General features: G+C 42.8%; 1 protein-coding gene across 2 annotated transcripts; it reads left to right on the top strand.

Moving 5' to 3' along the window:
- Positions 1-315: 315 nt before the first annotated feature.
- Positions 316-23,649, top strand: F12 (coagulation factor XII). Of its 2 annotated transcripts, XM_089526972.1 has the most exons (14): positions 316-389; positions 4,226-4,262; positions 6,031-6,130; positions 6,522-6,592; positions 7,852-7,959; positions 8,578-8,712; positions 11,351-11,455; positions 14,904-15,075; positions 15,708-15,808; positions 15,895-16,183; positions 17,224-17,360; positions 19,064-19,210; positions 20,340-20,488; positions 23,331-23,649. In XM_089526972.1, exons 1-14 carry the CDS (start codon positions 321-323, stop codon positions 23,484-23,486), a joined length of 1,776 nt encoding a protein of 591 aa, XP_089383098.1. In that variant the 5' UTR covers positions 316-320; the 3' UTR covers positions 23,487-23,649. The 2 variants fall into 2 exon arrangements, with proteins under 2 accessions (XP_089383098.1, XP_089383106.1); XM_089526980.1 differs by lacking the exons at positions 20,340-20,488; positions 23,331-23,649 and adding an exon at positions 19,595-20,023.
- The last annotated feature ends 1,004 nt before the right edge of the window (positions 23,650-24,653 follow it).

Here is a 24,653-nt window from a genome sequence, read left to right as displayed (position 1 = left end):
TCTTTTTCACAAAGCTGCAGCTGGCATTATCCTAATATGATGTTCTGCACTAGACATATGGTTTTGTGCTAGTGGAAGGGGGTTACAGATGCACAAAAAACATCTGAGGTTCCATCAGAATTGTCCACTATAAAATCTTTTTGTTTCTGACTCCCAGTCCTTTTGCTTTGGACCTCTGTTTGTCCTGATGCTGCAATCCCCCTTCTGCTGATTAAATCCTATCCAAAGACCTTTGCTTTGAGTTGTATCGATCTGGGACTGTTTGCTTTGTTTGAAGCAGAGCATACACTTCGCTATTTCATCTTTGCTTGGCCACCGCCATGACATCCCTGCTGCCGTTGCTGTTATTGCTGCTTTTTGTGGTTCTGAGCCTAGAGGAACCATTCCTGGTGAGATCCTAGTACATTTAACATCTTAATGATCTTTCTGTTTGGACCCCTCTTGGTTTATGACAGGCTCAACTTAGAAATATGAAGTATGCCTGCCCGAGGGACATTTTCCTTCAGTGTGAGCACCAAAGAGAAACAGATGGGAGAGATTGTAGTGGCTTGTAAGTTAGGCAAAATGAGGGGGGGCACCAAAGTTATAGGGGTGCAGAGCTAACCCCTCTCAAACACACTGGGATAGGCCCCATTCCCTAGGTTTGTGATTTGCAGGGTAATCAACATTGGTGAGCAAAGCACAGGCCTGACCTGTTCTCACTAAGTGATTCTACTGTCTTCCAGTGAAATAGATGCTGTTTTCCTGAAACTTGAAATAAGATTCTATGACCAAACCTGTTAAGTTCTGTACTTGAAATAAAGTGGAGAGCCATCTTGTCCATCTCAGGCAACAACATGTATTGGTTGGCCCTGCCTTCACTCCCATCATCCTATGTGTTATGTGTGAACATTTATGTGAGAAATGGTCATCTTTTTTGCTATAGTGTGCCTGATGCTTATTCTGTTTCCAATTTTCTTTTGATGGCTCTGCAGAGTTCTAGCCTATGTTTAATTACCTAGACCCCTCTCCATATGCTTGCTATATAGAATGCCCAAGAGAATTCCATACTGATCCCCCATGCATGTCAGCTGGTGGCTTCCATGTTCGAGGTGGTGGTAAAGCCATTCTGGGTTCTAATCCAGACTTTAAAGAAGCTTTCCAGTGTGCTGAAGTTTACCCCCAAAATGGATTTAGCACCCTAGATTGCTCATTTAAGCTTTGCACTGAAACTTAGGCCTCATTCACACTAGTGGCATTGCTCTGGAACGAACTGGTCAAATTCGGGGGGCTCCCTCCCGAATCTCTCCGGAAGCAAGTACTGACTACCAATCAGGGGCATTTTAACACGAATGCCCTCTTGGAGAATTCGGGTTTAAGGTGAAGGTGCCTGGCTGTCAATCAAAGTTAGTTCCGCGATGGTCATAGGTGACGTTTCCAGCACTGATAGGGGCATCAGAAGTGTGCTTTCTACCCCTCCCTTTTTTTTAAAGGACCAGGCACCACTTGTCAAATTTAAAAACCTCTGGGGGGGGGGTGTGTGTTGTGGGCATTTGGGTCAGTGTTGTAGATTATGATCTGCCTTTGGCCCCATTTTCAACCCCAAAATGAAAGCTAGTGCCATCTCTGTAGCCTGTATCCTACTCCCTTGGCACCCCAGAATGCTTCATACACAGGTAATACTTGGCACCCCAGAATGCCTCATACACAGGTAACAACAACAACAACAACAATAAAATTAATTCCTCACCTCGGAATGCCAGAAAAGGATGCATTTTTTTTTGGCTTTCCCTAGGCTACCCCTGAATTCCTTAGAGACAGTGGCAAAAGCTGTATCAATTTGCCTAATTGGAAAGAGAAGCATTACATTCGATTTCTATTCATTCGCTTTGCAGCAGTCATTCCAAAGGAAAAAATAGGCTACCCCTGAAGACAGTAGCAACAGCTGTATCAATTTGCCAAGTTGCAACATTACATTCGAATTCTAATGGGCCATTCATTCTCATTGCAGCAGTCATTCTAAAGGATAAAATATGAGCATTTTTTGCCAAAAATAATTAAAAAAATAAAATCCAAAGGAAAAAGGTCTCTGCTGGATAGCAGAGGCTTCCCTTGCTGTAGTGCCCTGACTTGCCCTGACTTGACCCCTGCTCCTGCTCACGATCTATCTATATATCTATATATATCTATATATCTTTACCTACAAACATGCGCATTTTTCGCCAAAAATAATTTTAAAAAATCAAAATCAAAGGGAAATGGTCCCTGATGGATAGCAGAAGCTTGGCCTCTTCTGCCCCCCCTCGACCTGCCCTGAATTGACCCCATCAGTCACCCCCTTTTTGCCTCCTGTCACCCTTTGCATCCTGCGATTCCCCTTTTTTCGGCTCTTTCCTTCTCCTCCTCCCCCCTCCCTTCTGATGAGGGGAGGAAATGCTCTGACCTCTGCCCACCCCCTGACCCTAATCCCTCCCTGAATTTGCCCTGAACATGATCAAGGGCAAGTTCATATTTCGCTGAACCCGGCTCTTTTGAGAAAAGATGGATTTTAGCCCGATTCTGGATACCCCGGGGTAAGGGGCATTTCCTTGTGCAAGCCTCAACATGGATTGTGACAGAATCGGGCCCAATATGAACTTCACGTGCAAGAATCGGTTTGAAAACCGTTTTTTTCATAGTCTGAATGGCCCCTTAGAATAGATTCACTGTTCCACTCACATCAGAGTCACAAGCCATCACTGTCCTATCCTGTTCTTAGCACATCACCCATTTAGAAGCTTCTTTGAGGTTTTACAAATTCAAAACATTAGTTTTCTTAGCTTAAAGCAGGTGTGGGAAAAGTGGATGTCACATGTGGCCCCAGGGCTATTTCTGTTGAACCTGGGCCTCCCAGTAAGAGGGTTCAAAAATTTTATGCTTCAAAATTCCCCCCCTTCCATACCCTCTGGGTATAGGATGGCATAATTGCCATGTTTAGAAACCCCAGTGGTAAAAACAAATTGTGAAAGTTTCCTCCCAAATCCCCTAAATGTCTTCTAGGAGGGCACAGGGTCATTTCCTCTATACTTTTGCTCCCTCTGATCAATGGGGAAATCCTGTGAATGATTTGTTGCTGGTTATTCCCTGGTTATTCCTGGGATAAATTTTCTTTAATCATGATGTGTCTTGCATCGATCTGGGGACTTTGTAGGGAAAATGCCTTTTTAATCCCACCTTTCCTGCTATGTAATCAAGTCCATAGTCCAACCCTCAAACTAATATGCCGTGCTGGCTTATAATAGAGACACCCCCTTTTTTAAAGCAGAAAGTGACTCCTGCTCATTTTCTACTGTTAAAAAAGGCCTCTTTCAGGCCTCAAATGTCCCAGGAAGCCCCCCTAAATCATAAGAAATTAATGCCGCCACAAGCCCCCTAGAGGGCATTCGATGACAAAATACTTTTTGATTTTTTGTGTGTATTTGGAGGTGCGTGTGGTGTGGTGTGTGGCTCTCCAAATTCTCTTGGGGGACCAATGTGCCCCCCCCCAGCCTCCCACAGTTGCTCACCCCTGTCTGACAAGATAATAGCAAACTCAATTTACACACATTTTTAAAAATGCAACATAAAAGCACTATGCATCATCTAAAGCTTAGATTCTAAATGCTTCCAAGAAAGTATATTTTTAGCTTTAGAGCTGCTTTTATTCATATGTAAATGTAAATGATTAATTGTTATTACTAACCAATGCAAACCCATTGAATCAATGACCCTTTCAAAAGAGCTGGGTTTGTTTTAGTTAGGTTAATTATTGGTTTTAGCCATAAAATGAATCATCCTATTTTCTCCATCAGGTGGTACTGCTCATCAAAAATAACAACTATAAACAGAATGTATTAAAAGAGTACCCACCCATCATACTAATCACTTTACAATTTAGAACTTTTCAAACCAGGTGGGACAAGTATGATAAATAATTTATATTGCTATTTTTAAAAAAGGCTTAAATCTTTTAAAAATGTATATGTAGATTATCTTGCAGAAGTTTCCAGAGCCTTTGATGAGCTGTTTATGCCATTGAGGAATAATTAAATATAAGTCCATCAGCAGCCTTCAAGCTGTTGTGTGTCCCTGGATGGAAACTCCATTCAAGTTGTAGGCTGGTTTCCAGAGAGTGGGAAAGAAAATGCTCTCATGCACTGTGTGGCAAAGAGTGACACATGCTGCTGCAAAACAATCATTTGTTGTTGTTGTTTTCGTTTCCTGGCAGGGTATCCCACACAGACCACCCAAGAGGGAGCATGAAGGTGAGTATCAGCCAACTCTGTGCTTGTCCAGGTCAAGGAACAGTGAGCCCCAGGATGAACTGCTGTGACTTTTATGGCTGGGCTCCTGATCCTTTGATTAAGAAAGGAAGTGGATTGTCAGTTATGCATTGCCAAAATACAGGCTATGTCACAACCTCCGCTCCCCAAACTCCAAGAAGACAAAAGTGTACATACATTTGCATAAAATGTGCATGAGTTCATTTATATGCCTAAATGCAAATTTAGAAATAATTGTTATGTTCTAATCAGAAATGGGATAGCTCTCTTTGCAGCTGTGAAAACTATGAGCCAAGGGACCAATTTGCCTCCTCAGTTTGATGTCATGGTGCCAATTATTAACAAGAAACTTCAAGCCCCTGCTGCTCGCCATAAAGATAAGGTTTCTTATCTTTAAGACAGACTTGGATGAATTGACTATTTGAAAAGGGGACACTTCATAACAGATGGGCTATTCTCTGATAGCCTATCAAATAAAGGACTGCCCTTTATTTGGACTGTATGTCATTTGTATACCCCCATCCATACCACCCGTTCTCTCAGTGGGGGCCAGCTCCACATTTGAGGAGCCCTGGGCAATGTGCTTTCTCATGCTGCTTAAGAAGTGGGTGGTGGCAGCAGCAGTGCTCTCTGAGCAGCATCAGGCAGCCAGGGATTCTCTCATGTTCAGAAGGCCAACCTTTGTGCCTAATGACTGGAAAGAATATGTGAACTCTATAATCTTTTATGTTAGGGATGGACAAAGTGTGGTCTGAAGCTTCATGTGGACTCCAAGGCTGTTTATGTGACCCTTGAGTCCTCCAGTCTTCCCAGATTGCCTTTTTTTCTTGCCCCCTGTAAAAAAGTGAGTTTCATTTTCTAGAGTGGCAATTCACTTTCTAAATAAGAATCAGGGGTCACCTGTACTATTTAACATTTTAAAAAAAGATTTTACAAAACCAAAAATTGATTTCTAGCAATTTCTAATTTTGTTTTGTTTTTCATCTTTTTGGCAACTTGTGCAACCCTCAAAAGCTCTCAGGGGTTAAAAAATGCCCCCTAGACAGCTCCATCATGCCTAGGCCCAGCGAGGAAAGGCCCTCCCTCCATCACATTTGTAACTGCTGTGACCTTGAAGGGAGAGAAGAACAGGCAGCATCTGATGGACTTAAACCTCTCTCTCACTCCTTGAGCTTTGTGTATTTTTAGATTGTAAGCCTGAGGGCAGGGAACCCTCAGATTAAAAACTGTAAGCTGTTTGTGTAAAATGCCATGTACACTGATGGTGAGATATAAATAAATGATGATAATGATGATAAATAATAGACTCAGTGCAGTTGCCCACCCCTGTTTTATATTGTCATGGCCTGGATGACCTTTCAAGGGTCATATTTTCTTAATGTGTTTTCTGCAGGATGTTTTATGACACAGGGGCTCCCCTTAGTAATCTGATGGAGAGCCGGAATCTTTAGGGGTGTTAATATTCTGGAATCTGCTCCTCCCCTAACTTTAGGCTCAACCTGTATGTAAGTGTATAAAATGTATACCATGCCATAGGTCTCTGGGTAAAGTCTGGAACAGCTCCTCTGAAATTTCTTACTGCTCAGAGATGGAATGCTCCATGCTCATAACTTTAGCCTCTCCTCTTTTTGAGCCTGTATGGGGCCACAAAAGCAGCCCTGTAGGGTTGCATGAGGCCTGAAGGTCAGACTTTGACCATTCCTGCTATATTTAAATAGAAGCAGCCCACCCACCTCATTTTGTCTTACAGAAATGCCATCCAATGAGGAGCCCTGCCACTTCCCTTTTCGCTATCAGCGTAAAATGCACTATTCCTGCATCCCGGTTAGTTTTATTAATCATCGGCACTGGTAAGCACCTCTTTATCAGATTGAGTCTGGGCCCCTGTGAAGAGTGGGAAGTATAAAGCACAGCAGGTGTATGTTGCCAGGGAGGAGGGAGATAGCACATGTCAGGCCTTGGTGAACATGTATGCAGAGGCAATGGGGGGAACAGGGACGTAGCCAAGGGGGTGTTCTTGGGGCCCGGACCCCCCCCTTCCGTTAGAAAAATGAATGGTGTGTGCTGCTGCACCGCCGCACCCAAGCCCCATTATAATGGTGGCACTTAGTCTGGACCACCCCCCCCTTCCTAAAATCCTAGCTACGTCCCTAGGGGGAAGTAATGATTTGCAGCTCTCTGTTTTGGCTGAAGTCCAGCTGCCATGTATTCCTTCCATGATGTGGGGTGCTTTCTCGTCAGGTGTGCTACCACAGAGAACTATGACCGAGACCAAAAATGGAGGTACTGCAGGAAAGACGAAAGGCCAGTAGGTGAGAAAACTATGGAAGCTAAGATTATCACACACAGATGGGATAAGGATGGGATCACTCTCTCATCCTTATCCCATCTTTGATTGCAATCCCATGAAAGGCTTTCAGATGGCAGCGCTATTGTCCCATCATTGAAGCGGCATTGTATTAACATGAACTCCCATGAATGCAAAATGCCGGTTAATGCTGCTTCAGTAACGGGACAATGACGGGATCTGCAGAATGTCATTTGAAACTCTTTCGCACGATCGTGGTCAATTGTGCTTTCTGGATGGGATAATGATGGGATAAGTGTGACGTTGTATGAAAATCTTCTTGTGATCGTGCTATAAGAATGGGAAAAAGATGGGACAAGGAAGTTCCATCCCCCGTCTGATAATCTCCACAGAAGACCAGTATGCTGATGGAGTAATGGGAGGCTCCCCACCACTATGTGTTTGCAGTCGTCAATAGTTTAGCCAACAGCATAGCTATAGGGAGGCAAATAAAGGCATTTTTCTTCTAAATAAAAAATCTGTCCTGTTAAAATTTCTTTGAGTCCCCAAATTTAGCATTGCAGAGAGCAAGAGTTCAGACCTAGGATTCATATTTGCTGTGTTCACATTTCATCGGTAACTTTGTCTGCATGTTTTCTTTGTATGCCTAAAATGTATTTTTAAATACATTTCCATTTAAATACATTTCCATTTTTAAATTGATGGAAATGTATTTTTAAATGCTCAACTAAAGTTTTTGAAGTTACTGAAATGCTAGAAATTTGGAGACCAAGGGAAAATTTCACTGGAGAGGAAGGATTCTTATTTAGGGGGCAATGCCCTCAGTCTTCCCCTTCCCCAGGTTTTTGCTTTTTTGCATGCGCTGGTTTTCAAGAAAAGTCTCAACTAGTTATGAAACCAACACTCTAGTCCAGTTTCATGAGCTGCCTAGTCCTTATTGTGTTGCCTTCTTCCTGAAAACTGACTGAAGCTGAAATCCAGGACTGTACCAGGAGACAGTACAGCTCCATGAATGTGCTTATGAAGAGAAAGGTGAAGGCAGAAATGGTATGTGTGTGTTGAGGATGGTGGCATCCCAACATTTCTGGTGGATATTCCAAATATGGTTGGTGCTGCAACTACATATTATTGTGCTGTTGGCAAATGGGGAACTGTTTGCATGAGAGAGTATTGGATGCCTCCTTACACAAGTGCCTAAATAGTATAACTGCTGGCATAATATCACAACATGATTCTATCCTGACTCTTGCCATCTTTTTGCAGGACACTGTGATCCTAACCCATGTCAGAATGGTGGTATCTGTGAATCTAGGCAAATTGGGTTCCACTGCATCTGTAGACCTGGTTTCCATGGAAGAAACTGTGAGAAAGGTATCAGATATTGCATCTTAGAGCTATAGGCCCTGCCTGGCTTCCTCATAGCCTACTCCCAGTCTTGGATATGTGTCCCTCCTGACCATCTAAAAGGGTCTTAATATTTGGAAGGGCTGGCTGGTGTTTTCATTAAGTGAACTGAGGTGGGTGCCTCAGGTGACTAAACTGGGCATTAAAGGAAGGCTTGTTGTTGCTTGCCATCTAGTTGCCTTTGATTTATGGCAACCCTGTATGAATGAGGGACACCCCCAAGAAAAATGATTCATGATTTAATTTATTATTTAATGCATTTTAGTGCAATAATTTATTATTTATTTGAAAAGGGGACACTTCATTATGTATTATTTAGTGTATATTTATTTATTTAGTGTAGCTCTATTCCTTCTGAACAAATCTTGCCAAGAAAACCCTGTGATAGGTTTGCCTTAGGGTCACCATAAGTCAGAAATGATGTGTAGACACACAACAGTTAACTGTTAATAAGGAACTAATTTGTTTTTAAGGCAGTGTGTGTCCTAATTAGTCCTATGACACTTCTTATAAACAGACTATTGTCCTTTGGCCCATCTTTTCAGGAGAGGAAGCCCAGAATCACCTCATAACCTTCCTTTTCAGAAAGCTGCTTTGGAGCACAAAGACATCCACACATTGACAAGAAGGACACCTGGCTGCAGTATCATCAGTCTACTGGACTAGAAGAGTGCCATTGCTTTGGAAAGAACATTGCCTGCAAGCCTGTTCATGGAAGGCGTAAGAACTGGGCAAAATCAGCCTGCAAACAGCTTCTGAAACAAAAGGGAAATAGATTAATGGGTAGACAAAGCAACAGTGTGCATGATTACTTTCTGCACGGCTGAATCAACACTGCAGGAATAATACAGTTTCACACTGCTTTAACTGTCATGGCTACATGCTATGGAATCCTGGGATTTGTAGCTTATTGTGGCACCAGAGCTCCCTGAAAGAGAAGGCTAAATGTCCCACAATTCCATAGTATTGAGGCATGGCGGTTAAAACAGTGTCAGACTGGATTATTTCTGCAGTGCAGATTCAGCCAGTTACCACAAGGGGTTCAATATATTACCCATGCTTCATTTAAAGTAGTTAGCCTCCCTTGGCCCTGCCAAAAGGTAGTTTTAAATTCACACTTCTTTCACAGTTTCAGTGACTGAATGCCATCTACCCTATTATAATTATGGTTCTGATTATTCTCAGGTCCACAATACTAACGTTTTTGTTTTTTAAGAAAAGTGTTTTTAGGGCAGCTTTGATTTGGATGAAATATGTGTGTGGGGAGTAATTTAATCCTTTCATGGCTAGCCACTGCTACTCTGCTACAACTGCCACCTCCTGGAAAAGGTTTTCTCCTTAAGGAGAGAAAAAAAAGGTGCTTCAGTTTGGTTCCATCCATGGAAATGTTTCATATTAGTGCAGCAGTGAATTTGCTCTGGACTTTTAGCCTGAAATTTTGCACATCCTATCAAAGTGCTGAATAGAATTTGGGATAGGGTTCAGTGTACTGTATAGTTCAATTAAAGTTGGGGTAAAACCTGGAGCTGATTTCCCATATCCACACCAAAGAGAGAGTACTGTATAATGCTGTCCACTTTAAGAATGCTGCAAATTCTAGGTATGGGTTAGCATTAGGGCTCTAGCTGAAGAAATCTGATTCACATGCCCAATCAGCCACGAAATTCATTAGATGACTTCAGGGTTTTTTGTGTGACCCTCCAACTCCTCTTTCCTTCTGTCCTAAAAAAAAAATTGTTCTTGTTAAAAAATCTACATGCAGTCACTGTTTTCTTCTCCTCTCCATACACACACCCGAAAAGGGCTAAAAATATTACAAAGTTGTAAGTGACCAGAACCAAGTTTTGGGAAATGTCAGAATGAGGTCCACTGGTAAGACAGCTGAAAATGAGGGTGGTGTGACCCTTGGAGCCTGTGTTGCTGCTTATCCATGTCATTGAGGGACTACTGCCTTATTCATTTCCTACAGCTCTTTCGCACTACACAATTAAAGCACTACATTTCCATTTTAACAGCCATGACAGCATCCTATGGAATCCTGTGGTTTGTAGTTTTCTGAGGCACTAGTGCTCACTGCCTGAGGATTCTAAATGCCCCTCCCTAAACTGCAAATCCCAGGAGTCCATAGGATGAAATCCATGGCAGTTAAGGTGGAATCACAGTGCTGAAAATGTTTAGTGTGAAAAGACCTCTTGTGGAATAAAAGGGCAAGAAGAATGGAGCTTTTACACATAATGATGCAAAAGTGATATGATTATTCCTTAGCCTTTGGGTTAGCAGATTGAGATCATCACAGATCATCAAAACATGGAAGGAAGGGCATTATATCCAGCTATGAAGTAGGATCTTATCACACTGGGGAAACTGGGGGGAAATCAGGGATTTAAACAGTGATTATTCCATGCAAAACACAAAATCACAATTAAGATTTTCACACACATCACTATTAAACAGGCAATAAACAGCAACAAATCATTTTGGGGATTTCCCCATGAATGATTTGTTGCTGTTTATTGCTTGTTTAACAGCAATGATATCACATTTTGCATGTGATAATCACTGTTTTAACCCCCAATTTGCCCAATTTCCCCTGTGTGATAAGGTCTGTAGACACTGGGTTCTTAACTGTATCACTGATTCCTGAGTTGGCTGTCAGCCCCCGTTGCATCTGGAGTTAGATCTCAGGTTACAGGTTCATGCCCTCCAATAGTTCACAAATCAAAATAGGGACAGATGTGTCGAAGCAATATCAGAATGTGGTCAAGATGGCAAAAGTTATTAATGAAGAAGAACTGACAAGCCAGGAGAGGTGGCAGCAGCTTGTCTTTTCCTAAACCTCCTAGGAAAGGCATTCTGTCCTGTCCTGTCTTCTCTCCTCCCTGCTGAGTTAATTGAGTACAAACTATACTTTTGTACTTTGTACTCAGCTTTAAGCAAGTGAGGTAAACTGAGGACAAAGGGCGAAAGTAGGGAAAGGAGTGAAAAACTGGGACATTTTTAAAACAGCTGAAAAAGTGAGACAACAAGGATTAACCAAGACTGTCTCTGCCAAATCAGGACACTTGGAGAGTTAGAAGTTTCAATCCCTGGCATCACCAGCAAAAAGGATCAGATGGTAGCTGATGCAAAAGATTTCTACCTAAAGACTTTGAAGAGCCACTGCTAGTGAGTGAGAGTGGACCATACTGGTCTTAGATGGTCAAATACTATAATCTAGTATAAGTGGAGTATGGAAATTTTGAAATCACAACTCCCCCCCAAAAAAGCACTGCAGATTCTATGAGTAGGCATCCAGAATGTATTTTTCTCTAACTCTTGTATAAGGCTAAGGAGCTTTACTGTTTTCTTTGGTCCACAGCTTGTGCAACAAATCCTTGTTTGAATGGAGGCCACTGCCTACAGCTGAAGTCAAGCTGGGTCTGTGGCTGTCCCAAAGGGTTTTCTGGAACACTGTGTGACATAGGTATGTTTGCAGAAATTAATTCATTTCCAATTGCCTAACTCTGAAGCTGAACTAAAGAGTGGACAGTGAAATAGCAGGTCAGAATCAATGTACTGATGGAGGGAGGGGAGTAATGTGCACTTTAGGAAACATTTCTCTATTTATATTATGTTTAAATATCATAATGAACCAAAATGTTTTTCAGTTTCCAAAATACTCCAAAATGTTAAATGTTTTAAAATTAAAATTTATCAATAACAAAGTGGTAAGGATAAATAGGCCCAATTTAAAGCCAGATGTGAGGCAAAATATGAGGCACGATTCACATCCCTGGTATCTCACACTGGAAATAAGACATGAAGAAGTCAAGAAACATTTCCTGAAGATCTGGGAATTGTACAACAGGCATCCAGTACATTGGTGATTTCCAGAGTGCTAGTGGAAAGATTCAGGGGGGTGGTGAGGAAAAAGGGGGTGGCAGAGGGACCTTCAGTCAAAGTATTGGCATGCAAAAAAGATAAGGGGAACCAGTGGCCTTTAGGAACATGGTGTAGATGAGTTAGAGCATGTGGAGGTAAAGAAGCAGCAGCAACAAAAAAGGTGCTTTCATATTTGGGACTCTGCTTAAGCTTTGTGAGTTTTCCTGGGACTTGGCTAGCAAGTTGGAGCTGCACTGTTACTCCTGCTTTCTTTTGTGGGGACAGGCTGAGAAAAGAGGTAGCAGAAGAAACAATATTGGGCAGAGGAGAACAACTTGAAGCTGTGTGGGGAGGGCACATCTCTGAGGAAGGAGGGGGAGGAATATTTGGGGTTGCTTCTTTGAAAGAATCCTTTGCCTTACTCACGTCCCTCTGATTGTCAGAGAGAAAAGTGGGATGCTAGCTGCACCCCTCTGTCCCAGTGATGAAGGACTGAGAGTACTTCTTCAACAAGGAGAAGCTTTCCCCTTTGCATCTGGTCACTTTGGGAGCAGCAACTGACAAGTCTGTTGCTTGTGCTGCAGCATGGATGAGAGGTTTCTTGGTCACTGCTCAGCCAGCTGTTCGGTTACTGCTCCCAAGGTGACTGGGTGCTTGGTCACTGCTCAATCGGCTGCTTGGTCATTGCTCCCGTTGCGCTCAGTCATCCTGGGAGCAGCAACTGAGCAGCCAGACATCTTGACTTCCTTTTGCTATAAGGCCAGCATGGGTGAGAGGAGCAGGACTAGATGGCTGTTGCTACTGCATTCACATATGAGAAGAGGAGGCGATGGTGAGCTGGGTGCAGCTGAGGTAGATGTCACTGCCTGGCTGGCTGGCTGGCTGGCTAGCTACTGCACAAACAGTAGATCTAATATCAAGAAATAGGTATCTGGGGGTGAAGTGGGGTGGGATTCTAGGGTTGTTGTCAAAGAGGAAAGGGGTGGTAGCCCCCCAAAAGTTTGGGGATCACCACAGTACAGTTGGCTCTTCTTATACACAGATTTTTTATACATGGATTCAAGCATCCATGGTTTGAAAATGTTCCAAAAAAGTATAAATTTCAAATATCAAACCTTGATTTTCCATTTTTTATAAGGGACACCATTTTGCTATGTCATTATATTTAATGGGACTTGAGCATATATGGATTTTGTTATACACGGGGGATCTTGGAACCAAACCCCAGTGCATAACAAAGGTCCACTGTACATGAATCATAGCCTTATGCATAATGAATATATGAAGAGGAGAATGATCTGAACCCATGCCCTTGGTCATCATTATCTTCACATGGAGAGCAATAGTCTGAAGAAGAGAACTTCTGCCATGTATGGAGGCTCTCTCTTTGAAGAATCGCTAATTCTTTTTTACCTCAGGAGCCTGGGCTCTACTCGAAAGTAAAGGCTGGGAAACCAAGGAGGAGGAGAGGGGAAGAATTGCTCCCTCTTTTCTCCCACCCCAGCAGCCCCACAGCAGCCCTAAGTCAAGCACACCTTTTCCCCTTTGAGTAGCCCAGCTTGGGAACTATATACAGTATATATATTTTTTTAAAAGACAGAATATATGATCCATTGGTTTTGCAGCTACTTGCCTTGCTGAGCTGCAGTCGGCCCGATTACCTGACGCACTGTTAGAGTAATTGCAAATAGTTGCAAATATAATGGATCACATATTCTGTCAAATTTTTTTAATAAAAAGAAAATATATGATCATGTGTCCATGGGTCACACCACAAGGCAGCACTGAGAGGGGGCGGGGAAATGGCTGATTTCCCCAAAACTGACGAGGGATGGTAAACACCCCTCTGCCAAAGTCCCTCTCCTCCAGAATTATGTGATTCAGATCCCTCGTTCCCACTTGTTGGACACACTTCGGAATCAATTCTTCTTAAAAGAACCAGCAAAGAACTAGTATCAGGAAAGAGCAGGTTTGCCTCATTTCATCACGATGGAAACCTATCTCAGTAGGATCAAAACCAGTTTCAAGTGGGAACAAGACATTTATAACCCGATTAACAATTCACTTTAAATCAGAATGAGGTGGGAATGAGCCCCTAGACTCCTGATGAACAAGGGTTCCCAGTTATTTAGAGATGCTCCATACACAGAAGAGGATCTTCTTTCAGGTTGTAACTCTCCATGCATGCTGCTCCTGTTCACACTTTTGTTATGAATGCCTTACTAGTGATAGAATCTATGAATAAGGGGGCCGGGGGGGGGGGGTAGGATTTATGAAAAATGCAAAAGGAGTCAATCAATCTACCTCTTCTCACTCCTAGCTTCTCTCTTTCAGCCAGGAGGTTCTGAATCTGATGCAGAAAAATTTCAGGACTTGTTTTATCATTAGCAGAGTGAGATGGCTGCCTCTGCTCATCACCATGTATACTGTCCTATACCCCTAATCTAGTGTGCTGTCCTGAGTTGCAGGAGAAGACACTGTCCCTTTGCCAGTATTAAATTAACATTCAGTTAAACTAACATTCAGTTCAGTTCTGAATGTGACCTTTGGGGAAAATGGATACCACTGAGTTTTTCATCTCAGGCAGTGAAGAAGGCATTCCATAACACTGATTGTTAATTGGTCATGGTGCTTATGTTTTGATTATGTGCCTGCTGTATTACTCTAGTGATGTTCTCATTTTGCAATACTGATGTTTTAGACTTTACGCCATTTAGCAGGGTTTTATTCTTATTTCATGTAGATTTCTACTATGTAAAATGCTGTGCAAATCCTATAGAGCTCTATAAATTAATTTAATAATAATAATAATAATAATAATAATAATAATAATAATAATGCTGCCTTGGCCAACCCTGTCTATTGCCCAGGAAGCCAGCATGAAGGCATAAATGGATTTTAATGCTCTGAAGCTGTGGTGCAGAGTGGTCGTGTATTCTGAATGATCATGATAAATAGAAACATTATAAAGAAACAAGACTCTTCTTCAATCCCTAACATTTTTCATAGACATCTGAGAGTGTATCCTCAGTCTTTTTTCTCCCCGCTAGACCACAATCAGATGTGCTACAGTGGAAATGGGCATCTGTATCGAGGAACAGCCCAGAACAGTGCTTCAGGGGCATCCTGTGTGCCCTGGGACTCTCCCTTCCTGCATTTTGAATTCTCAAGCCAGTCATCCAATGCTGACAGTCTGGGCCTGGGGGCACATCCCTTCTGCAGGTAAGCTGCGGTGTCAGGGTCATGAGTGAGTGGGCCCTTTGAAGAAGGAAAAATAAAAGAAATAGAAACTGGGGAGCGTCCGATGAAATCCACAGAAGAAACTAGAGAAATGACACAAAAGCTCAAAAGAGGGTTATTTTATTAGTAAAAAAGCCTGTGGTTTTGGTTTGTGTGTACCCTCAATACCTTCTTCAGGGACCTTCTTCATGTTTTAACTTCTCTGGTGAATTGTTTGTGAGTTCCTGGTTCAGATATTTGATCCAAAATAGCCCACTGAACAAAGCCTTAGGAATACACAAGAGTGAAAACACTTCAGGCTTTTTTAAACTAATATTTTTTTAAGCATCTTAAGAAATGTCTTCAGTTTCTTCTGTGAAGCTGTTAAAGGGAAACTGATAAGATATGGGGAGAGACTGTTGGTTTCACCTGGGGATCAAATGGGTCAAAGTATTCTAGGCATAAGGAGGGCTACACAATTGCACCCAGGAGTGCAGCAGACAGGAGACTGACTGGAGTGGGGAGACAAGGCTGCTGAGTCCTGGGCTTGTTAAGTGTGGGCTGGGGGATTCTGGGAATTGTGGTCCCAAAAAGTAACCTTTCCAAACTCTGGACTGCCCATTTTCATTGTGTAGAAACCCGGATAATGACAGCCAGCCATGGTGTTATGTGCTGCATAACATGCAGCTTACCTGGGAATTCTGCAATGTCACCCAGTGCCTTCCTGGAAGAGTAGGTAAGGCATACACTTTTCACTAACTGGAAGGATTTGCCTTGAAGCTGAGATCCAGAAATGTATGAGCCAAGCTGCTTTCTCCCCAGATGACATGGTCCAATTGCAAGAAAGAGAACCGATAGAGTCAGAGCAGCAATCCCCGAATGAGACTGTTGGCAGTGGCACCATGTTGTCGGAGTCAATCAACTTCACTCCGGTTTGTGGGCAGCGCTATACAAAGACTGCTTCTTCAAACAAACGTATTGTGGGGGGCATGGTGGCACTTCCTGGTTCTCACCCTTACATGGCTGCCTTGTACATCGGGGATCAGTTCTGTGGAGGAAGCCTTATCGCTTCTTGCTGGATCCTGACTGCTGCACATTGTCTGGAGTTCAGGTAGGTCTTTGGGTGCTTCCAGGCAGAGCTTTTATCGTGCTTCATTCACTGAATTTTACAGTCTCCACTGTACCACAATGTCTCCACTCATAACCCTCCTTTTCCCACTGCTGCTTCCATCTTTTGTCTACTTGAATAATCCATTAAGAAGAGGAAAGACAATATAAGGGCTTTCTAATTGCTAGTATGAGGAGCCCTGTGTCTGGAAACATTACCCTCTTACAAATTCTCCCCAGAGCACAAGTGGGACTCTCTTATTGGGGATTGGAAAAGGAGCAACCAAAAAGAGAGCTGGCTTCAGGATGGTATAAACTCACAAGGAAGAGGGAGTCCTCTACCCACCTGTCCTCTCTTGTCTTTCTAGGCGAGTGACAAGCCAAAGGTGAGAGTTTTCACCTTATAAAATCAGTGTTCCAGGTTGCAAGGAGAGCTTTCATTGATAAATAAAGCTTTCTTCTTTACAGAGTATTCAAAGGGATTTTGTAGCACTTTTGAGACTAATGGAAAGATAGAAGCTAGTAGTAGCATGAGCTTTCGTAGACTTAAGCCTACTTCCTCAGATCATGTACTTCCTCAGATCATGTACGTCTGAGGAAGTAGGCTTAAGTCTACGAAAGCTCATGATACCAGCTTCTTTCTTTCAGTTAGTCTCAAAGATGCTACAAGAACCCTTTGCATAGTCATTTTCCAGACTAATGTGGCTATGTCTTATTTACAAAGTTAACCTATAAAGAGTGACGATGATGATGGAAGGTGTGGAAGTGGACTAGCATGTTCCCTTGCCTCTGGTATTGGGACACCACAGTTAGTGAACATGTGAAGAGAGCTTCTGACTCAAAAGCAGGGGCAGGGAATTTTTTACCTTCCAGATGGTTTGGCCTTCAGGTCCCATAATCCCTTATTGTGAACCATGTTGTTTAGTACTGTATGCCTGGGAGCTGCAGTTCAAAAAATCTGGAGGGCCATCCCCTCTACTCCTGTTTAGCCAATCCATCTCTGAACCAAGAAAGACTCTGCTGACCACAGCTTTTATACTATAGGCCAGATGTGTCCAAGATTTCTGTGGTGTTGGGCCAGACCCTCTACAACACCAGCACCGAAGGGTCCATGAAGCTCCACGTCCAGGCTTATCAACTGCATGAGAATTATTCTGTGCTTACCAAGCAACATGACATCGGTGAGAGCCTCTTCCAAAATATCCTGCACATGCACACCTGTGTGCATACACACATAAATAAACACAGGGTAGGCAGTCCTTCTTGCACCCTGATTGTTCATAAAATATCCACTTAATTCCTTTCATTCAGGAATGCTCACACATAGGAACGAGAACTTCTGTCAGTTTCACCTCCCCCTCACATTCGAGTTTGTTTTTTAAAATCTCATGTTAGGCAGCATGATGTAGTGGTTTGAGTGTTGGACTAGAACTCTGGAGACCAAGGTTCAAATCCCCACTTGGCCTTGGAAACCCACCCACTGACTTTGGGAAAGCCACACTCTCTCAGCCTCAGAGAAAGGCCAAGGCAAACTCTGTCTGAACATATCTTGCTAAGAAAACCCTTGAGTTGCTTTAGGGGCTCCCTAAGTTGGAAACAACTTGAAGTTACACAACAACAACAATAGTTCTCTCCAGGATGTGAGGAAATTGATGGATGTTGGCAAATGCTTTAAAAACAATCTGAAACAAAATCTTGCCCATTTGCACCTGCCAAATGCAATACACAAGTATTGGAGACAAAGCACTGACACAGTTGTGTTTACCTGCCTGCTATATAGGTTTTAAAGATGGGGGCCTCTTCAAAACAAAGAAGGGGCAACACTAATTCATTGTTTACATCAGGGGTGAACAAAATGTGGCCCTGGGCCCTTATACAATCAAATATGGAACTTAACCACTCCAGGTTCCATTTTTATGGCACACATACCTGTGAATTGCCCTCCTGGGAGCCTCCAAGTGTATGGTAATTTACTTTTAAAATAGATGGCAGGCCCCCCTTACAATATTTAACCTCAAACTTCTAGACTCCTTCACTTTTTGGTTATGGGAGTCTTTTGCAGTCCAAAGGCTACTAATGGCAGAACTGATGCAATTGTCCAGCCTTGATTTATATGGTTGAATATGAAATTAAGCATCCAAAGCCCTGGATTTAGATGGACAAATATCTTCATTTTAGGCTGAAACAGACAGGCAGACGGGGGGTGGCTTCTGGCTGCTCCGGAGGTGTGGTGTTTACATGATGCATACACACCCCCGACTGCCCAGAACCTATCCAAGGGCTGCGCCAAGGTGGCCCAAAACCAGCCCCAAAAGGAGTAGCTTTTTCCCACTCCTTGCTGTGGTCCATTTGGGCCCATGGGAGAAGGTGCCCTCGGAGCCACAGTGTGTGTTTGCCCATCTATTTTGCCCCTTAGTTTCTCCCACATTATTTTAAAATCACAATTTCTTTCTATCCCAAATATGAAGGATTTCTTGCAAATTTGTACTAAAATCAAACCAAAGCTAAATACTTTCCCATCACAAACTCAGCAGAACATCTATTGATCTTCTCCACTGTAGTCCACCTCACACAGACTGACTGAGAGGAGCCCCTGGATAATCTTAGCAGAGTCCAAAGGATCCACACTGAATCCATGAAGGCAAGGTGATCCCATTATCAGAAGTATGACAAGGCCTTAATCTGTCCTATGCAGCCCCAGAAGGCTGTGGAAGGGATGATGCTAGATATGATGCTGTTCAAATGCATTGTGGTGCAGAGTTTTATATCAATCTGAATCTCTTTTCTTAGTGCAGATAAAGATTAGCTTTATTTGCTCATCTCTGCCTGCCTCCCCCATCCCTGTACCTGTGATCTCCTGATTGTTGCCTTGTATCTTCCCCAGCACTGGTGCAATTGAAGGAAAAGTTGTCAGGACGCTGTGCTGAGTTTTCACACTCCATTTCACCCATCTGCCTGCCCAGTTCCATGAAATCTGTGTTTGACACCAATAAGCAGTGCCAGATCGCAGGATGGGGACATATGTATGAAGGTAAGAAGGAGTCAGAAACAAACACAAACATAGGACCTGTCCTCTTTCCATGAAAATCCATGATGGCTAGCTAGACAACTTTCCATATTATATACACTACCTAAATCCCCAAAATCACCAGATTCTGTGTGATCTTGGAAATTATGTAGTGTTAGCCCTAGTTAGTGCTTGAATGGGAGACTGCCAATGACTACCAGGTGCTGTAAGCTATATTTCAGAGGAAGGAACTGTCAAAACCACCTCTGAGTATTCCTTGCCTAAGAAAATCCTATGAAATTCATGGGGATGTCATAAGTTGACGGGCGACTTGAAGGCACACAAACAGAGATATTTGAGGGAGGTGCAAGTGGAGCTTCATATTCTTTCCTGTCCTTCCCTTCTCAGCCATTTCCAAGAAGTCCACCAAGAATGTAAGAAGAGACCCACTGGAACAAATCAAAGTGTAGTCCAGTAGTCACCTTATACAGGGCAAAACAGATGTCCTAATTCAAAGCTCACAAGCAGCACATGAGTTCAGACCATGGAAAAATTACTTGTTTGGCCTGCAACTCCAAATCCCTCTATAGGAAGGAATTAAAGACTTTTCTCTTCAGACAAGCTTCCCCCCATGTGTCCTGACTTCATGCTGTTCTCCCCGTTGTACAATGGTTTTATTCAGCTAGTCTGTTTTTTCTGGTTTTTTATGCTGTTGTATTTTACAGTGTTTTAAACGTAATGAGTTGTTTTTATGATGTTTATATTGTATGTTTTGTATTCTGTTTTTGTATTTCTTTTGCCTTGTTGTAACCCGCTTTGATCTACCCTGGAAAAGCGGGCTATAAATAAAAATTATTATTATTATTATTATTATTATTATTATTATTAATGCAAAATAAATGACGTTAATAAAGATGACAGGTCCAAGCCATTATATGCATGAATTATATGAAGACTTAGAGTTGGCAATCTCTTGTTTGAAAATTATAACGCCCAGAACTTCCAATGCCCATGGGAATTGCAATCCAAAAAAGTAACTTTCCCTACCTCTGAGACTCATCCCCCCTCAGCTGACCCAGAGCCCATTAACATAAAAAAGAGTAAGGTCATATGTGTCTTCTGTTCATATTGGGGCTCTTTTCTTTCCTCACAGGGGCAGACAAACTCTCTTTGTACCTCCAGGAAGCAAATATCCCCATCATTCCTCAAGAACAGTGCTGTTCTCAGGAGATACATGGGAATCGCATAACACAAGGCATGCTTTGTGCTGGATACCTGGATGGAAGAGCTGATGCCTGTCAGGTGAGCCCAATTTGGATTAAGGGGAGCACAGGGAAACCTGGCTCAGCTCAGGATTGTAGTAAAGCCAGCACTTGTGCTAGGAGATTTTAATAGAAACCGCCATTTAAGTACATGTCCAGAGTCTGGTTAGTCCATCCTTTAGACACTAGCTGTCCCACAATGCACTTCAAACAACAAGACATCTATAGTTTCAGTTGCCATATTCCCTTTTCCTGCATTGTGAACCCCAATTGCTACATTCACCTTGATAAGTGATTTCTCTCTCTCCTATCCCCTTCTTTCTGTGAAGCTCCAACTCAACCTACACTAATCACAATCCCAGCTAAAGATGGTTGGCCCAACCATTAGACAGAGGAAGCCACGAGGCAGCAGCAGGCATGGGGAACAACAAAGTCTTGAAGGAGAAAATTGTGTGCCACATGGCTTCAGGGACATAGCCAGGATTTTGGGAGTTGGGGGGTCCAGACTAAATGCCACCATTTTGAGAGGCTAAGAGCCCCCCCCAGACACAGAAAGAGGGTCGAGCGTTTACCTCAGGATGGCACCACTTTAACTTCCATTATGGCTCCGTGCTATGGAATCTTGGGATTTGTAGTTTTGAGGAGCTGTTTAGCCATCTCTGTCAGATGCCACAACAAACTACAAATCCCAGCATTCCACGAAATGGAGCCAAGGGCAGTTAAAGTGGCATCAAACTGGATTATTTTTTCAGTGCAGATGCAAACTGAGTCCTTCCTCTGAAGGTGTTTACATCAGATAAATTCAGGTCGATAAAGCAAAGTGCAGCTGCTCAAGCAATGAGCGGCAGTCACTCTGTTCATGCTCAGAGACATTGCATTCCAACTTCTGAGCTGAGATAAGAACCCAGGCTGCATCCACACAACATTTCATTCCCACTTCCAAGAGGAATTTTTAATTCAAAGACACACACATATACACACACACACAATTTTTAATTCCAAGACACACACACTCTCTGTCTCTGTCTCTGTCTCTGTCTCTGTCTCTGTCTCTCTCTCTCTCTCTCTCTCTCTCTCTCTCTCTATATATATATATATATATATATAATAACTTTTAATTCCAAGACACATTACAATGATACGTTCCTTTCTTTTTATAAAAAAACAAACCCCTTTAAGAGAATCCTATTTTGGGAGAAAGCCATCAATAAAAAATTATAGTGCAATAGTCCATCAGTACATGGCTTGCATTATAAAACTTTATAACTTTAAAACTGTATAACTTTAAAAATACTTAAAATCACAGTAGGATCAGAGTGTTATAATTATGTAATGGGGGTGTCCATCTATGCTATGGAAAATCGCCGCCTTGAGTCCATATATTGGGAGAAAGGCGGGATATAAGAAAATAATAATAATAATAATAATAATAATAATAATAATAACAACACTATGTGGGTATTGTAGTTTCATGAGACATGTAGCCTTATTTTTTGTTAAAAACAAAAGCAAAAAACGTCCATCACAGTACCAGAGCCCTGGAATTGCATGGAAAAGGTAGAATACAAATAAAATAACCAAAAAGTATGCTCCATCATGGGGTATAGAGCAGGGAAGTGGGGATAAGGGACAGTCAGGAAAAGAGCACCATGATAGCAGAAGCCCCAGTTGTGAAATTGCAAACGTGTGCAATAATGGCTGTTCTGAAACTGGTATGTTTCCATTTTTTTAAAATAAACTAACATAGTTGTTGTGAGAACTCTGTTGCATATACATATAGGAGCCCTGGTGGCGCAGTGGTTAAATGCCTGTACTGCAGCCATTCACTCAAAACCACAAGGTTGCGAGTTCAAGACCAGCAAAAGGGCCCAAGCTCGACTCAGGCTTGCATCCTTCTGAGGTCGCTAAAATGAGTACCCAGACTGTTGGGGGCAAATTAGCTTACTTGCTAATTAGCTTACTTGCTGTTCACCGCTATGATCTTTGGAATAGCGGTATATAAATAATACAAATTATTATTAATTATTATTATTATCGCACTAGGGTAAAAGCGTTCCCCAATGCGTTCTCACGGGCGCGAGCCTTGATGAGGGCCAGAACGCTAGTTTACCGCACAGTGGAACGCCGCCGTCACCGCCGGGCGTTCCAAATGTGTTCCAAATGTGTTCCCAATGTGTTCCAGGGAGGCCATTTCTGGGAACGGTTTCAAAACCGTTCCCAGAAATGGCCTCCCTGGAACACATTGGGAACACATTTGGAATGCACGGCGGCGACAGCGGCATTCCGCTGTGCGGTAAACTAGCGTTCTGGCCCTCATCACGTTCCAGGCTCGTGCCCGTGAGAACACATTGGGGAACGCTTTTACCCTAGTGCGGTAATCTCCATTGTCTTGTTCTTCCTTTAACAGTTTCCCCCCTATTCTTAATCAGCACCTTCTTTAGTGTATTATATCTAAACAGGAAGAGTTATGTGATTATTTGGGAGGGTGGCTGCTGAGGTAAGCTGGTCTACCTTGTGATTTTATTTCCATGGGGGATGTCATCCTTAACAAAAAAAAATTAAAAAATCATCATATACACCTCAAATGGCTTTGGGGGTCAGGATAGGGACTGCAGCAAATCTTGGAGGAAGGAGACAGAGCACAAAGAGACAGGTTTGATTAAAGCTCTGAGAAAGGACTGCTTTGCAACAGCAAAGTGATTAGAGCCACAGATAAAAAATAGAAAATTACTCCTTCTGGCTTTGAGAAACAATACAGATGAGGCAGGTGAAGGATGAGCTAAAAAGTTGTTAACTCCAGTAACAAAAACTGAAGGATGAGTAGGAGAATTTGATCTTGGCCTTTAAACATTTGTAAACATCCCCCCCCTCCAATGTTTCAGGGAGATTCTGGTGGGCCTCTGGTGTGCGAGGAGCAGAACAAGGCCACAGTGCATGGCATTGTCAGCTGGGGTACAGGCTGTGCACAGGAGAATAAGCCTGGGGTCTACACCAATGTTGCTCACTACATTGACTGGATTCAAAGCAACATGCATTAACAATCCTGAGGGTATGATTCCACTTCAGTCAAGCCCTAAAATCTATGCCGGTATATTTTTTTCTCCAGCCATTATTGATCATCTCTTACTGGCATGTACGTAAGTGATCTGAATTGACTAGACACACTACTGATAATTACAGAACCAAAACTAAATAAAGAAATCTGAGTTATGTGTTTTTGTTGTTGTTGTGGTGTGTCTTCAAGTAATTTCTGACCTATGGTGGTCCTAAGGTGAATCCAATAATGGGGTTTTCTTGGCAAGATTTTTCAGAGGGAGTTTGCCCTTGCCTTTGTCTAAGAGAGGGTGACTTGCCCAGGGCCACCCAGTGGTTTTCCATGATTGAGCAGGGATTCATATGCTTGTCTCCAGAATAAACTGAACTATGGCACGGGACAGACCGCCCGAAAAGGGTGGCCTGCCAGCGACTTAATTTTCTCTGGAGGGAAGCCACAGCCGCCAAATCGTGTGGCTTAACTCCACAGGAAAAAGAACTCGTAAAAACCGGGTTCTTTTTGCACCGCAGGGCCGATGTAATGAGTGCAGCAACATGCAGCGATGTGCACAGCACCCACGTAACAATACTGGCGCCCGTGTACACAGGACACCACCATTGTTACAGCGCCGCACCGTACTAGGGTTAGGGACCATGAGGTTGCTGCGTGGTCCCTAACCTAAAATCAGCGCCAGCATGGCGCTTTTGCACGATGCTTTTGCATGGTCTGTACCATGCCTATATTTCCAGCAATGACACTAGTGTCCTGTATTGCACAACTATGGTATACTTTCTCCGGATATGAGAGAACAGGGGCTTTTTCATACTGAAATAAGGCACTATAGACGATATCACACAATGGGTTTTGCAGCTCCAATCCGAAGTCACTCCTACTCCAACCATGCAAATTCACATTAAAACGTGATAGATGATCATATGTGATTGCTTTCTATGGGACTAGTTCCGAGCCAGATCCAAAGTCAATCCAAAGTGACCCCTGATGTAGGTGAATTCGGTAACAAGTGAATTCACAAAAATTGTTTCCAAGCTCACTTCCATTTCAATCCGAATTTGTCTGGTGTGGAATGCAACTTTGCTTCAGTCCTGGTACACCCTCCCCCACATTTCCAAGGTGGCAAATTTCCCATGATGTGGAGCTGCAATTTTGTTCC

The sequence above is a fragment of the Sceloporus occidentalis genome, unplaced genomic scaffold (genome assembly GCF_023333645.1).
Source record: "Sceloporus occidentalis isolate IW3139 unplaced genomic scaffold, rSceOcc1.0.p SCAF_1, whole genome shotgun sequence".
Lineage (NCBI taxonomy): Eukaryota > Metazoa > Chordata > Lepidosauria > Squamata > Phrynosomatidae > Sceloporus > Sceloporus occidentalis.
This window is presented reverse-complemented; position numbering and strand designations above follow the sequence as displayed.